The 14760-nt window shown below is 38.8% G+C and overlaps 1 protein-coding gene across 1 annotated transcript in view; it reads right to left on the reverse strand.

Annotated features, from left to right (window-relative positions):
• Nucleotides 1-341: 341 nt before the first annotated feature.
• Nucleotides 342-14760, reverse strand: part of FER1L6 (fer-1 like family member 6) — a 155953-nt gene continuing 141534 nt past the window's right edge. The window contains 2 exon segments of the mRNA XM_041769620.1: nucleotides 342-2898; nucleotides 4679-4779. Coding sequence (XP_041625554.1) covers nucleotides 2715-2898; nucleotides 4679-4779 — 285 coding nt within the window. The 3' untranslated portion in view covers nucleotides 342-2714.

Here is a 14760-nt window from a genome sequence, read left to right on the forward strand (position 1 = left end):
TTTTAACTACTGGAGACATGGAATTGGATATCTTCCTCTGGGTTGTTTGTTTGGTGATGGTGGTGTTGCTGGTATTGACTTTGTTTTGCTTAGTTTGGAGGAAAGGATTCAAATATTGTAAAATAATAATAATAACAAAATAAAACTGCTCTGAAACAGATTTAAGCTGGAAGAAAAACTCTAACCTGTCAATGAACAAATTTAATATTTTTCAAGAACATGAGTAGGGGCTCACAGCAACTTCTTGGGAAATGGGTTTTTGCTTTTTAATTTAAAAAAGTTTTTAATCTGTATTATCTTTAGGGACAAGACTGCAAAATTAGGCCCAGAACATTATTTTATTTATTTTTTTACATGCAGGACGGACCATAAGTGATAACCTATGTATAGAACACCAGACATAGCTGATTCCAAAATTATCCTTGCTTGCCACTTCTTCTCACACATTTCGTATGATGCCATCTGATCTGAAAGTGTTTCAAATACTTCTGCTAAAGGCTTTTCAGCATTCGGACATCTTTTGGAACCAAAGCAAAGTTGATGAATTCTATTTAACTTTGAAGGATTTTCAATTTTTAGCTTTTTATTTTGCGGATTTGAACAATATGCATTATTTTGTCAAAATTTATCATTTTACTATTCAGAATCCAGCAGAAAGTATAATACCTTATTTCTAATTCTATCCTAAAATAATGGTGTTCATCTCCTCTTAAATGACACCACAGATGTATGTTGTCCTTTTTCTTAAACCTCATGCATGAAACACATTTCTTACTCAGTGCCCTTCTTGGATGCCCCGTAAATAAATGTAAAAACCATACCTTGAGGAGCTACCAGAATGTAAAATCCATGGAGAAGGGGCTAGGTTTGTCTTATCTCTGCTGCATCCCCACTGCCCAACACATAAGAGACACTCGATAAAAATTTTTAAATGAACATATTCTATGCTTATTAAATTCTTACATTAAAAATAACATTTATTTTAGAAGTTTTAGGAAAAACAAGAAAAAAAAAGATACTGCTACCTAGAGATAATCACTATTAACATTTTGGCATATCCCCCCAGGCTTTACCTATGCATGTATACATATTTTCTTTTTATATCATACTGTACATACAGTTTTCTAGCACGTATTTTTTTACTTACAGTGTACTCAATGTATACATTTCATGCCATCAAGTGATTTTGACTCCACCATTACTGGTGCCTGTGTTATTCTACAGCAAGAATAAGCATAGTTTATGTAACTAATCCTGCTAGGAACGTGGCCAATGCCCAAAAATGCTCTATTTTTCATCACTTCAGGAAAATAGGGCATTATAGTTACGAGGCAGTGAGTACCTAGGACCAGAATTCAATGAACAACACTGAGTCTAAAATCACACAGAACATGCTTCAATCTTATTTTGGTCAGCGAGAAACATTCTACAATGACTTTCCATGTGGAAGTAAATATCCTTCATTTTAGAGGAGTTATATATGTGCAAGATGATCTAAAGAAAACCATTGTCCAGGTGCTTCTGGTGTTGAGGAGGGAACCCCAATCCAGTCTCCTCAATACTGCCCAATGGCCCCTCATGTTTGAAAGAACAAATGGTTGCAATATTTATTTGTGTATGAGACTACACACTCCAATTCTTTTGTTTCCTTATTTTGACTGAGAACACCAGCCCTCACTTCCACTCTCTGCTTTAGATGGGGAGGAGGATCTAGATAGTGTACTTTGAAATCAAAGGTTTTCACAAAAAAAACTTGACCCCGTCCGACAAGTACATAGGTTATTATTTCTGGGACTGCTTTTTACATTAATTTGTGCTTAAGAGTTATGATAGTACCTACTACATACAGTGGTAAGGCTAAGTGCTGAATTGTCCTAAGGATGGTGGTCATTCATAGCATGATCCATTTGGTGGGGCTTACATATCTGGGTAAAGAGAGTTCCTACTGGTATCATGGGGGTCCCCCCCAATACACACATACACAAATTATATTTCATATTTATAAAATTCCCACTTGGGAATTATATTAATGAGCATAAATCCAAATGGATTTCTCCAGAACTCATTACTATTATTGAACATGTTCTATAAATGGTGACTTTAATGGAAAACCAACAAAAAGACGTATTTTAGGTGATAAAAGTTTCCTTCAAACCAGTTTCATAGCCTGAATAAGTGAGTGTGTTCTCTATACTGTAAGGCTTAAACAAGGTTAAGATATATGGGGCAGGAAAAAAAAAGATATATGGGGCAGGTTGAATGTCTAGCAATTTGCTAAAATGTTTTCAGTTTATTTGCTGTACAAATTTTATTTAAAAGAAAGTGCTTCCAATAAATCTCAGACCAAGAATTAGACCTCTCAGAATAAAACCTATTACATAAAGAAAACATTCACCTAAGTCAATTTGAGGTCACCATTGATTACTCTGAGGCAAAGGAGTCATCATTTCATGCTGTCCATGGGTGAAAACATGGCTTAAGGCTTTTGAGTTTGAAAGGTGGTGGCAGGGTTTGGGGCAGGTTGGTGAGGCTCCTTTCCCATTTCCTCCAAGAAGGGTTGCTCTGTCCTTAGAGGGGCTGGTTCTTCAGCCTTTTGGGCCCATCCCCTTAGGACCCAGCACAGTGCCTGCACATAGCACATGCTCTTAAATATTTAGAGATGAGGAAGAAGAGAGGATAAGTGGAACAGGAGGGGCTGGGTCCTCTATGATTCTCTAGGAGCCCACGACGATCTTTCGGCTGATGGCTCCGGGCAAGGTATAGATGAAGAGGACCAGGAAGATGATGAGGATGATCAGAATGAAACCAATGATGATGTATTTTTTGTAGTTCTTCCAGATGAGGTGGTACAGGCACTTGAAGGGGCTCACGAACCAGGAGAAGGAGGTATCTGGGCGGCTACAAGGGAAGCAAGAGAAAATCAGGAAAGGGACCATGATTCAACCTATGGGATTTTTCAGACCTCAGGAAATATTTCTATTCCCTCTTTCTAGAGGCCCATAAGGGGATGCCTGGGAATGGGAGAAGTCCATGTTGCCTTGAAGCAGAAGCGATCCAACATTTTGGGTGATGATTCCTACACCATTTTAAAGCTTGGTCTGGAGGAGGGCAAGAGTCTGACTGCTCTATGTTAGTCCAACCCCGACCACCTCAAGCCTCACTTCTTCCATGAGTTCGTTCTTGACCATCTTGCCCATAAAGATCCCCCTCCTTCCAAGTTCCTTTTTTTAAAATTTTTATTTATTTATGATAGTCACTCCTTCCAAGTTCCTATCTCATCTATCACTTGACGTTAGCTCCCTTTTGAACCTAACATGCTGGTCTTCCATATTCTGTTAACTGTTTTATGAGTCTGTGTTCTCCCTAAACAGATTGGAAGCTCTTAGAAGATAGAACTTGTATCTTACAAGTTCTTCGGTGTTCTTCAAAGTGTTGTAGTTGTTTTTTAAGTAGGTTCACATTGTAGGAGCTTAATGAATAATTTTGAAATAATGAATAAGTAAGTATCCATTATGTTCCTTTTTTTTAAGGTTCTTTATTTATTTATTCATGAGAGACACAGAGAGAGGGGCAGAGACAAAGGCAGAGGGAGAAGCAGGCCCCCTGTGGGGACCCCGATGTGGGACTGGATCCTAGGACACCGGGATCATGGCCTGTGCTGAAGGCAGACACTTAACCACGAGCCACCCAGGTGTCCCTCCATTATGTTTCTAACACTAGATGAAAAGTAGGTAGAGAAGGGACCACTCATCTTGAGACATTTGGGATCTCAGGAAGGATAAGATCAACACAATTTGAAAGAGTATTTTGTACACATACTTCATATCCACATATATTTACTTTTTAATTGATATATAACCATAGATTAAACTAATTTGGGCAACCCTTTCTTCTAGTAATTCTACTTCTGGGAATTTATTTTAAAGTAATAACTTCTAGGGACACTTGGGTGGCTCAGAGGTTAAGTGTCTGCCTTTGGCTCAGGGAGTGATCCTGGAGACCCAGGATGGAGTCCCACATCGAGCTCTCTGCATGGAGCCTGCTTCTCCCTCTGCCTATGTCTCTGCCTCTCTCTCTGTGTGTCAATCATGAATAAATAAATAAAATCTTAAATAAACAAACAAATAAATAAATAAATAACTTATAAAAGGGAAATATTTTCATTATATTGCAATAATGGAAAAAGGTAGAAGTAAATTAAATATCCAATTCTAGTGAGGTGACCAAGTCAATTCTGGGCACCAAGTCTATGGAATATTCCACAGGCATTTAAAAAATCTTAATTATGACCACTGTGGCAACAAAACAAAACTTTGCAGCACAGGATAAATGAAACATTAAGACAATCCTGTATGCATGATACAAAAACAAGTAGAAAAAAATTCACGTGGAATTCATATTCACATAAAAAAAGTAGAAAAAATATACAAAATTATTCTAGAAATGCTCATGTGGCAGTATTACAGAAAAGTACTCCCTCCATTTTCCAAACAGTCTATATTGTTTTGAGAATATTTCTCAATTCTAGCAACAAAAAGCTACCTGGATTGGAATATACCTGTTAGCTGCCTCCTTGTGACTCAGTTCTCCCAGAGGAGCCCTCTAGACAAATAACCTGTCCTCTGCTACGGCGACTACAAAGGGCCTTTCCCATGCTTTTACCCACAACCCCACTCACTTGGGCTTGGCCAGGGGCTCTGGCTCTTTCCGGGCTTTTCCAACAGGATTTTTCTCCGCTTCTTCTGCTGTCACTAAGTGGAACTCGGCTTCAACCTTGCCCTGTACAAAGACAAAAGTTTCCGTTTCTAAGTCATGAAGACCTGCTGGGAGCAATGCTAACCTTCTAGAAGTGTACAGTGTGGGGGAATGCCAGGCAGTATTTTGGCTATCCTGCTGCTTTATTTTGAGAAAAACTGTTACCTTTTTGGTTCTGGGAGAAGCCATTTTTTATGACCAATTGTAAAAGCTCTGAAATGATGTTGCTGTTGAGTTTTCTGAAGGAAGAGGTCTCATACATAGACACACATGTCCTTGGTTGCCTGTGCTATTTTGTCTGTACTCGTTCAATCAAAACCTGATTATATAGAAACTCAATAGCAATTAAAAAAGGTACTAATTACCTGAGTGATAGAACCCTTTTGAATCTGCTACAGTCTTTTTTCTCTGCCAATGATTCTCCAGAGGAAATTGGTGGGTGGGGCCCTACATTTGCCAAATGGCTTTTCTGTCACCCTTCTTTGTTTCTGTTGTCTCCACAAATTGCTTCAAAATTATTCTTCTATTCTTGCACTTCCTCTTTCCTTCTCCTTCAATAAGCAGCAGCCCCTCTGGTTTGAAAATGGTGTCATGTGCTTCTTCAGAGTGCTGTGCCAGTTATTAGCACTGATGTAAGCCTTGAGGTTTCAAAGGGGGGAGACAGGACCACTGCAAAAGGTAAGGGTTGCTGTTTCTTGTTCATTCACTCATTCACTACTTTTGGAGACCCCCTGTATGCTGGGTACTATTCTAGATCCTGGGGACTTAATGATTAAGAAAAATAGGATCCTTGATCTCCTGGAGCTCCAGTTCTTGGTGAAGAAGGCCCTCTCTCTGCTTATTTGGTTTTATGGATTGAGATTCGAGGTAATAGGAGAGGGATAGAACCGGTGGAGGACTAGAGCATCACGGAAGTATTTTAGACTGATGATTGTCATTAAAGCTTATCTTTTAAAATTACATGTGGATGGGGCATAATCTGATTTCCTATCCTGGTGAAAAGATGAAAGGTTCTGATGAACCAATGGGCTTGTGTTAACTTATCCATTCATGCCCCAAAAGCTAGGACTTCTTAACAAGAGGATGACTACAATTCTGGCCCAATTAAGAATGCATTACATGTCCTATGGTCTAGAAACATTCTTTTTAAAAAAAAAAAAATATATATATATATATAGTCTCTTATTTCTATTTTATCCATACACAAATATACACACACATATTTTTAAAGAAATGTATATATATATATATACACACACATATATACATGTGTATATATATATATATATATATATATATATATATATATATATAGTCTCTTATTCCTATTGACAAATCTTGGCCCTATGGGTAATGACTTACATATATAAGTACTCAGTAAATATTTGGAAATCAGGAAAGAAGGAATATAAAGCTGTTGTCCACTCCATTCCACCTCTACCAACAGTGGAGTCACAGTACTATAACTCTAACTGTAACTGCAATATTTATTGAATGCCTGCTTTGCCTACGTTCCTTCAATTGACCTATCAATAAATCATAGCGACAAGCAAGTTAGGTCACCTCTTTTTGATGGAAAAATTAAGCAGGGGAAGTTAAATAACTTCCCCAGGGTCACACAGGGAGTCAGCCATCCAACTGGAACTTGAATTGAGGTCTGTATGATGCCAAAGCTCAAGCTTTTTCCATGATAGCGGGCTGCCTCCCAAATCATTCATGCATTTGCCAGATAGTCAGATTAGAAGATTTGCAAGGACCTTCCTAACTCTAACATGAGATGATTGGCTTATTGTCATCATAATTACCACTTGAAGGCATTTGTCTTCTTGCGCCTCAGATTCCATACCTGTTAAATGGCCAGATGTGCTTTAAGGCAACTTATGGCTCTAACTTCTAGGTTTCATGAAAGGCAGGAGATCCTGCAAAGCTTGAGGGATGGAAGAAACCCAAGAGGCAGCCTACAACTCATGGCAGAGGGGCTTCCAATATGCAAAAAGGGCTTATTCCAAGAGGTCTTCCAGAAATAACCTAATCTCTACTGAGTAGTATATTTATAAGCTAGCAGCCTCATCCAAATCCTTTGTATTTAAAAAAGTCATCTGAAGGGCTGCTAACCAATTGTTGGGCTCGAGAATGTTAGAGGACAATAGTTAGGAGCAGAGTAAGAGGATTACAGCTGCCTCTTTGTTGTCCACTCCTTGACAATAAGCTCAGCCACAGTTCTGTATAACTTGCATGTGCTTCACACATACATCATTCCATTTAAACCTTCTGACAACCAGCAAAATGGACAATACTTTTATTCCCATTTTATAGCTGAGGAAAACAAGGCTTGATGATGTTTGCCAACTTGTGTTACAAAACCAGGATTTGTATTGAGATACTATGACACCAAACCACATCGTCTGCTATTCACCATACCCAGGGGGCCCTTCTTTGTGGAAGAAAAAAAGCAAGCTATACATTTAACAGTGAGGAAATGCACCTTTTTAAAAATGTTCAAGAGAAGCTCCAAAATCCTTGCCATGGCCCTGGCAGTATGATATGTTTTTGGCTTTCATCCAAGGGTAGCTTATGGATTGCTATCATGTAGCATAGCATAGGGTAAGAGTCAGGTGAATAGGATTTGGTGCAGAAAGATCTGCATTTGAAACTGGGCTCTACTTCTTATTAACTGTGTGGCCTTGGGTGAGTTACCTCAGTCTTTCTGTCCTGGAGATGTTAACAGCATGCACCCCACAAATTTGCTTTGACAAATAAATAAAATAACATATATACAGTGTTCAGCCTGGTGCCTTGTAAATAGTAAAGTCTTAAGAGTTTATAGTTGCTACCTTCCACACTATTTCATGGATGGAAACACATAATTTGATAGGAAAAATCTGCCCATATAGAAAATACCCAGGGAAAACCCACTTCCCACAGGAAAAAAAATGCAAAGAAAAGGGAAGCAGAGAATATGAAATTAATTCCACCCTAGGCACAGGAATCATTGATTATTACCATGAAGAGCCTTGCCCCTACCTCACTGCCTTGCTTGAGTGGTTGCAAAGCATTTTTTCTGATAGCACTCAGGCAGCAGCAAGGAAATATTTACTGACATATTCTGATAAATACCACTCTTCTTTCCATATCTCTCCACACAGAGGGTTTCTAGCTTTATTTTAATTATTGATATTCAACCAAGCACCAAGGTGAGGTCTTAAAGCTAATAATATCCTCCAAATGTAATATTAAATCAGAGCTAGAAGAAAAAAACCCAGACAGTTTGAGAGACTATCTATTAACCTGATGACATCTGTGGATGGAAGAAAATGACCAGGGAAGGTCCTGAAAGAACTAGATTTGTTGCACTAAGTGTGGTATTAATGGGCTTTGAACATCACTATGCTCAGAGAGTGGATGTTCTGGGGAGGGGTATAGGTCCTTTAGGTCAGATATGCCTCCTTCAGAGATAATTATTGCTTATTAAAACACAACTCTCACTGGTATAAGGTATTCTCATACATCAATGGTAGGGATATGTGCTGGCAAAGTCTTTTAGGATGAGGGACAAACATAGGTATACATACATGTATATGTGCACATATTATGCATGCATACACATAATGTCCATGTAAGTGTATGTGTATTACCTTTTATACTCTAGATCTAGGCATGACCTAGACATGTCATTTCTGAGCAGATAAATTAAGGAAATAATTCAAAATTCATAAAAAGCTTAATATGCAAATCAGTCATTCTGTCAGATGTTCAAATTGTCTTATTTGTCACAATGATAGGTCCCAGGCTTATCTTGGGTTCTATCTGTCCTAGACCTGGAGTCAGCCAAAGACACTTGGTTCTTTGAGTAGAGATCGGTATTTAGATATAAGGATCCAGATGCTAGGAGTCTTCTTGCTACTTGGTGATTTTTACTTCTAGGTCCTTTCAAGTGAACAGAGATAGAAAAAATATTTTTTAAATCCATAAGTCTATAGTGATACTGGGGAAAAAATGCAAGAGAAAAAAATCTCATTTACACCATTGGAGGTACCTCTCATACAAATTCTTGATTCTACAGTGCGGTAATTGATAGAGAGAATTAGACATTTATCTTGTCTTTTTTTTTTTTTTTTTGAGGAAGTGGTGACCATAATTTATTTCCATTTGTTGAGAGGAAGCTCTTTTTAACTGATAAATTCTTATTAATAGATGGAGAAAGAATGATAGACATAGATAGATGATGGGGATATATAGATAGATGAATGGATGGATGGATAGCTAGCTAGCTAGATGACAGGCAGATAAATGGATAGAGATGGATGGCAGGAAAGAAGGACAGAAGAATGGGTAAAGAAGGAAGAAATGATTAGAAAAATCATTTTGCAACACCAATGAAATAATTAATGATCACCATTAGGTAAAAGGTTGTCGCAGGATAGAAATTTCCCAGGGTGCCAAAGTGTCACCCACTGGTTACTTGTTAATTACAAAGAGGAAAATGTGCCTCTACAATGAAGAGACCTCATGGTCACCGACATGATCAAGTGAGTAAAAACAGCATCACCCTAGTGAGGCCGTCTGAGGGCATGTGCCTCCTGCCATAATTCAATATGAAATAAACAGGATCAGGTCTTAAGTATTCTTACCAAAACTGCTTAACTGATCCTGATAATGTTGTTATACCTAACTTCTAGTTCACAAGAAATACAGGGTCCAGAGAATAAGATAAGCTACATCATGAGAAAACAACTGGACAAGCCAGGCCAGTTTCATCAGAGAGGTATTATCATAGGGGAAAAAATGGTGGAAGACCATTCTAAAACAAAATAGACCAAAGACACAAAATAACCAAAGGTAACTCATGAACTATAAGACGGAATCTTGTTTTGAAAAAAGAAACAGCTATAAAATACATTTTTATATGAGGGTAATAGGGTACCGTTCTTATAGCTGAGAAATGAATATGGCAGGGATATCAGATTAGGTAATCATTATTAAATTCTTATATGTGATGATGGCTCTGTTGTTATGTACAAGAGTGTCCATATTCTTAGGAGATGCGTGCTAAAGTATTCAGAAATTGTTAAAAAGAAGAAATTGTTAAAAAAAAGATGCGTGCTAAAGTATTCAGAAATTGTTAAAAGAAATTGTTAAAACAGGCTCATGATGGAGTTACTCAGGTTAAGGCCTCATGTCAACAAACCAAGATTTAATACCTACCCTAATTTAACCTTTAGGCAGCCAACATGGAATTTCAACCTGGAAATTTACATATAGGCACCCTTTCATTCCTCTTAGGAGAGCACCTTGCCCAAATCATGCATTCCTTGCTAATAAATTCTTTTCTTTATGCCCTCTTTTTCCCTTTAAAAGCTTTCCTTTTGTTTACCTTGGGGGAGTTCCCCTTTACTTGCTAGATGGGATGCTACCCTATTCATGAATTGTTTAATAAAGCCAATTAGATCCTCAAATTTACTCAAAATTACTTTTTTATTTTTTAGCAAGGTATAGTATTTAGACTGTGTATAGTTTACTCTTAAACAGTTCAGCCAATGAGTATGTGTGCAGGGGGAGGTGAGACCATATACTCACATATATGGACAAAATCAGTATAGCAAAATATTAACAAGTGTTGAATCTAGATGGTGGAAAATGGTTGACCATTGTCCTATTCTTTCAACTTTTCCATCTTAATTTTTTTAAGTGAATAAATGTTTAAGGAACAAAACGATGATTAAACTGGCATTTCTGTTTTGAGAATACAAAGATTTATAATAACATTGATAATATAACACAGGGAAATGCTCTTTAGAACACCCCCACACACACAGAAGCACTGTTTAATATGGAATGATCACTACTATGCAAAATTAACCAAAATTTACGCAAATTGGGCATAACCAAAACATTTGCAATGGCTTGCTTTGGATGGTGCGCATGTGGGTGCTATTTCTTTCCTTCTATAATCTTGTGTCTTTTTAATTTCCTGTAAATGTATATTACCTACACTTTCTTTAAATAATCTTCACATGAAAATACTTACCCACTCTGCTCCTAGAGAATCTGAATTTGCCACGTACTTACTATTTAGACCATCTATGTGTCTACCACCTCCTCAGCTAAGCTGTGAACTTCTTCATGCCAGAAATTTGTCTTATTCACTGTTAAAACTTTACTGCCTGGTGTATGAGTGTGTAGCCACAGTAGCTACTGATGATTGTTTTTCACATTAAACTGGAAGCACAGAAACCTCCCTTTTAATTAATATTGAGAAAATGTCAATGTTACCCAGGGCAATTTACACATTTAATGCAATCCTTATCAAAATACAATGGACTTTCTTCAGAGAGTTGGAACAAATCATCTTAGGATTTGTGTGGAATCAGAAAAGACCCCGAATAGCCAGGGGAATATTGAAAAAGAAAACCATAGCTGGGGGCATCATAATGCCAGATTTCAGGTTGTACTACAAAGCTGTGGTCATCAAGACAGTGTGGTACTGACACAAAACAAACACATAGATCAATGGAACAGAATAGAGACCCCAGAAGTGGACCCTGAACTTTATGGTCAACTAATATTCGATAAAGGAGGAAAGACTATCCACTGGAAAAAAGACAGTCTCTTCAATAAATGTGCTGGGAAAATTGGACATCCACATGCAGAAGAATGAAACTAGACCATTTTCTTACATCATACACAAAGATAAACTCAAAATGGATGAAAGATCTAAATGTGAGACAAGATTCCATCAAAATCCTAGAGGAGAACACAGGCAACACCCTTTTTGAACTTGGCCGCAGTAACTTCTTGCAAGATACATCCATGAAGGCAAGAGAAACAAAAGCAAAAATGAATTATTGGAACTTCATCAAGATAAGAAGTTTCTGCACAGCAAAAGAAACAGACAACAAAACTAAAAGACAACCTACAGAATGGGAGAAGATATCTGCAAATGATCTATCAGATAAAGGGCTAGTTTCCAAGATCTATAAAGAACTTTTTAAACTCAACACCAAAGAAACAAACAATCCAATCATGAAATGGGCAAAAGACATGAACAGAAATTTCACAGAGGAAGACGTAGACATGGCCAACAAGCACATGGGAAAATGCTCTGCATCACTGGCCATCAGGGAAATACAAATCAAAACCACCATGAGATACCACCTCACATCAGTGAGATGGAGAAAATTAACAAGACAAAAAAAAAAAAAAAGAAAATTAACAAGACAGGAAACAACAAATGCTGGAGAGGATGTGAAGAAAGGGGAACCCTCTTGCACTGTTGGTGGGAATGTGAACTGGTGCAGCCACTCTGGAAAACTGTGTGGAGGTTCCTCAAAGAGTTAAAAAATAGAGCTACTCTACAACCCAGCAATTGCACTGCTGGGGATTTACCCCAAAGATACAGATGCAATGAAACGCCAGGACACCTGCACCCCGATGTTTATAGCCGCAATGTCTACAATAGCCAAACTGTGGAAGGAGCCTCAGTGTCCATCGAAAGATGAATGGATAAAGAAGATATGGTCTACGTATACAATGGAATATTCCTCAGCCATTAGAAACAACAAATACCCACCGTTTGCTTCAATATGGATGGAACTGGAGGGTATTATGCTGAGTGAAATAAGTCAATCGGAGAGGGACAAACATTATATGGTCTCATTCATTTGAGGAATATAAAAATTAGTGAAAGGCAATAAAGGGAAAGGAGAGAAAATGAGTGAAAATATCAGTGAGGGTGACAAAACAGGAGAGACACCTAACTCTGGGAAATGAACAAGGGGTAGTGGAAAGGGGTTGGGGTGACCTGGTGATGGGCACTGAGGGGGGCACTTTGTGGGATGAGCACTGGGTGTTATGCTAAGTGTTGGCAAATTGAACTCCAATAAAATTTTTTTTTAATTTAAAAAATTTAAAAAGAAACGTCCCTTTTAATTTTAGTTGCTGATGTTCTGGAGACTTAGCTGGACTATATAACAGTCAATTTATGGGATTCACCTGTAAAGGAAACCTCTGGTTCTTCATCTTCTAAAGCAGTGATCTTTAAAGGGTTGCTTTTCATAGGGTAACACATATAAAATGCAAAGTGCAATGTGTCCCATGAAGCACCTGCTCAATACACATTCCCTTTGTCCCCGAGGGTACCCGTTCTTTGCAAATCTCACCTGGAGCTGTTTTCCACTGACTGTAAGCCCAGCCACATTCCACACTAGGAGCTCTGTGATCCAGATGTCTAAACTGCACTGCCTGGGTGTACAGATAAGCAGCTTTAAATAGAAGCCTGGCACATAGCAGTGGCTGTAAGCAAATCCCTGCTGGCCAGCTGGTGCCTGGAACGGGATGGTGACCTCTTGACTACTGGCTTCAGGAGGGAGGGTGTGGGAGCTCGGAAGCAGAGGGTGTCCGTGCTGGAAAGGCACCTTGGGGGCACCCAGTCCAACCATTCCTTATACAGACATGGAAACTGAGACTTGGAGATGGCAGGACTAGGAGGTGGTGGACCCTGACTGAGGTTTCACGTTATACTACTTTACTCCTGGCTCATCCAACTCATCCACTCGCTGCCAGCCCAGAGAAGGCTACTGGTTTGGCTTCCCTGGTGCAGTTACTGCTTCCTTTGGGCGGGAGAAGGAGGATGGATGAGGGTCAGCTGGGTTATACCCCTGCTACTGCAGGCCAAACAAGGGATTCGGGGGTTGCCAGCTGGTTGGGGATGAAGTAAATTCTCATTTTCCCTTTAGGATGTGTAAGGACAAAACCAGATTAAAAACAAGAGGCTTAACTTTTCTGGTGGCAAATAAAGGAAGAGATTTCCATCTCCTTTCTGTAAGATTGGACACTTTAGAAAATGTAATTGTAAACCCTTTGGTTTCTCTTTGAAGAGCATTTAAATCCCTTTGAATACTAGATAGGTCCTTTGTCTCAATACCCAGGACCCACCTTTCCCAAAGACCCAGGAGCCATCTCTTTGCAATGTAAGCAACCAGAGAAAGACCACCCCTCTCTCCCAGTTTCTGTGGGTGCCGGGCTCCAAGCTGCCTATCTGAGGTCCAGTCCCTAATTTTGTGTGCCCCTCACCCCAGTATTCCAGTACTCTCCCTTAACCAGTCACTTCGGATGCCCCCCTCTAGTTACTCTGCCTGCCAACAACCTCCAATCAGAACAAACCTGAAGTCTTCCCTTTGTTTTTTCTTTATAAAGCTTCCCTACTCCCCTGTCTTTGAATCTCTACTGAGTGATGGCAGCTGACCCTCTTGTCATAGCAAGCTCTAAATAAACAGCCTGTTGGCATCTAGGTGGTCTTCATTTCCTTTCATGATCCTAAACACTTAACATATATTAACTCATCTATGTGCTAAAACTTGGTAAGATACGTATCTATTATCAATCCCCATTTTATAGATATGGAAACTGAGGCACAGAGAGGCTAAGAAACTTGCCTCATGTCACACCGTTCATCGGGAGAGGACAGGGTTCAAACCCAAGCTGTCTACGTCTACATCCTTTGGTTTTAACCACTGCCTAATACTTAATGCAGTCTAGGAAAGCACACTATGTGCTATGCTAAATATACTTACCGTGAGCTAATTATAAAGTGAATTCACGTTAATGTCCAGGCATCTGTGGTTTTATAGCTTTTGTATTTTGATTGGCTGTCTATACTTTGCTCACATGGTTATAGTGACTTGGTATAAGAGATAATTATGTATGAAGATGTGTTAACATGGTAGTATCAATTTAATATTCTGCTGAACAAGTACAACCCTTGCTCATGTGATTTATTAAAATACTCTTTTTGATTAAAAAAATGGGGCACCTGGGTGGCTGAGTGGTTGAGCATCTGCCTTTGGCTCAGGTTGTGATCCTGGGGTTCTAGGATCGAGTCCCACATCGGGTTCTCCACAGGGAGTCTGCTTCTCCCCCTGTCTATGTCCCTGCCTCTTCTCTCTCCTTTTTCTTAATAAAGTTTTTTTTTATTTTTATTTATTCATAGAGACACACACACAGAAA

This window comes from Vulpes lagopus, chromosome 9, assembly GCF_018345385.1.
Source record: "Vulpes lagopus strain Blue_001 chromosome 9, ASM1834538v1, whole genome shotgun sequence".
NCBI lineage: Eukaryota > Metazoa > Chordata > Mammalia > Carnivora > Canidae > Vulpes > Vulpes lagopus.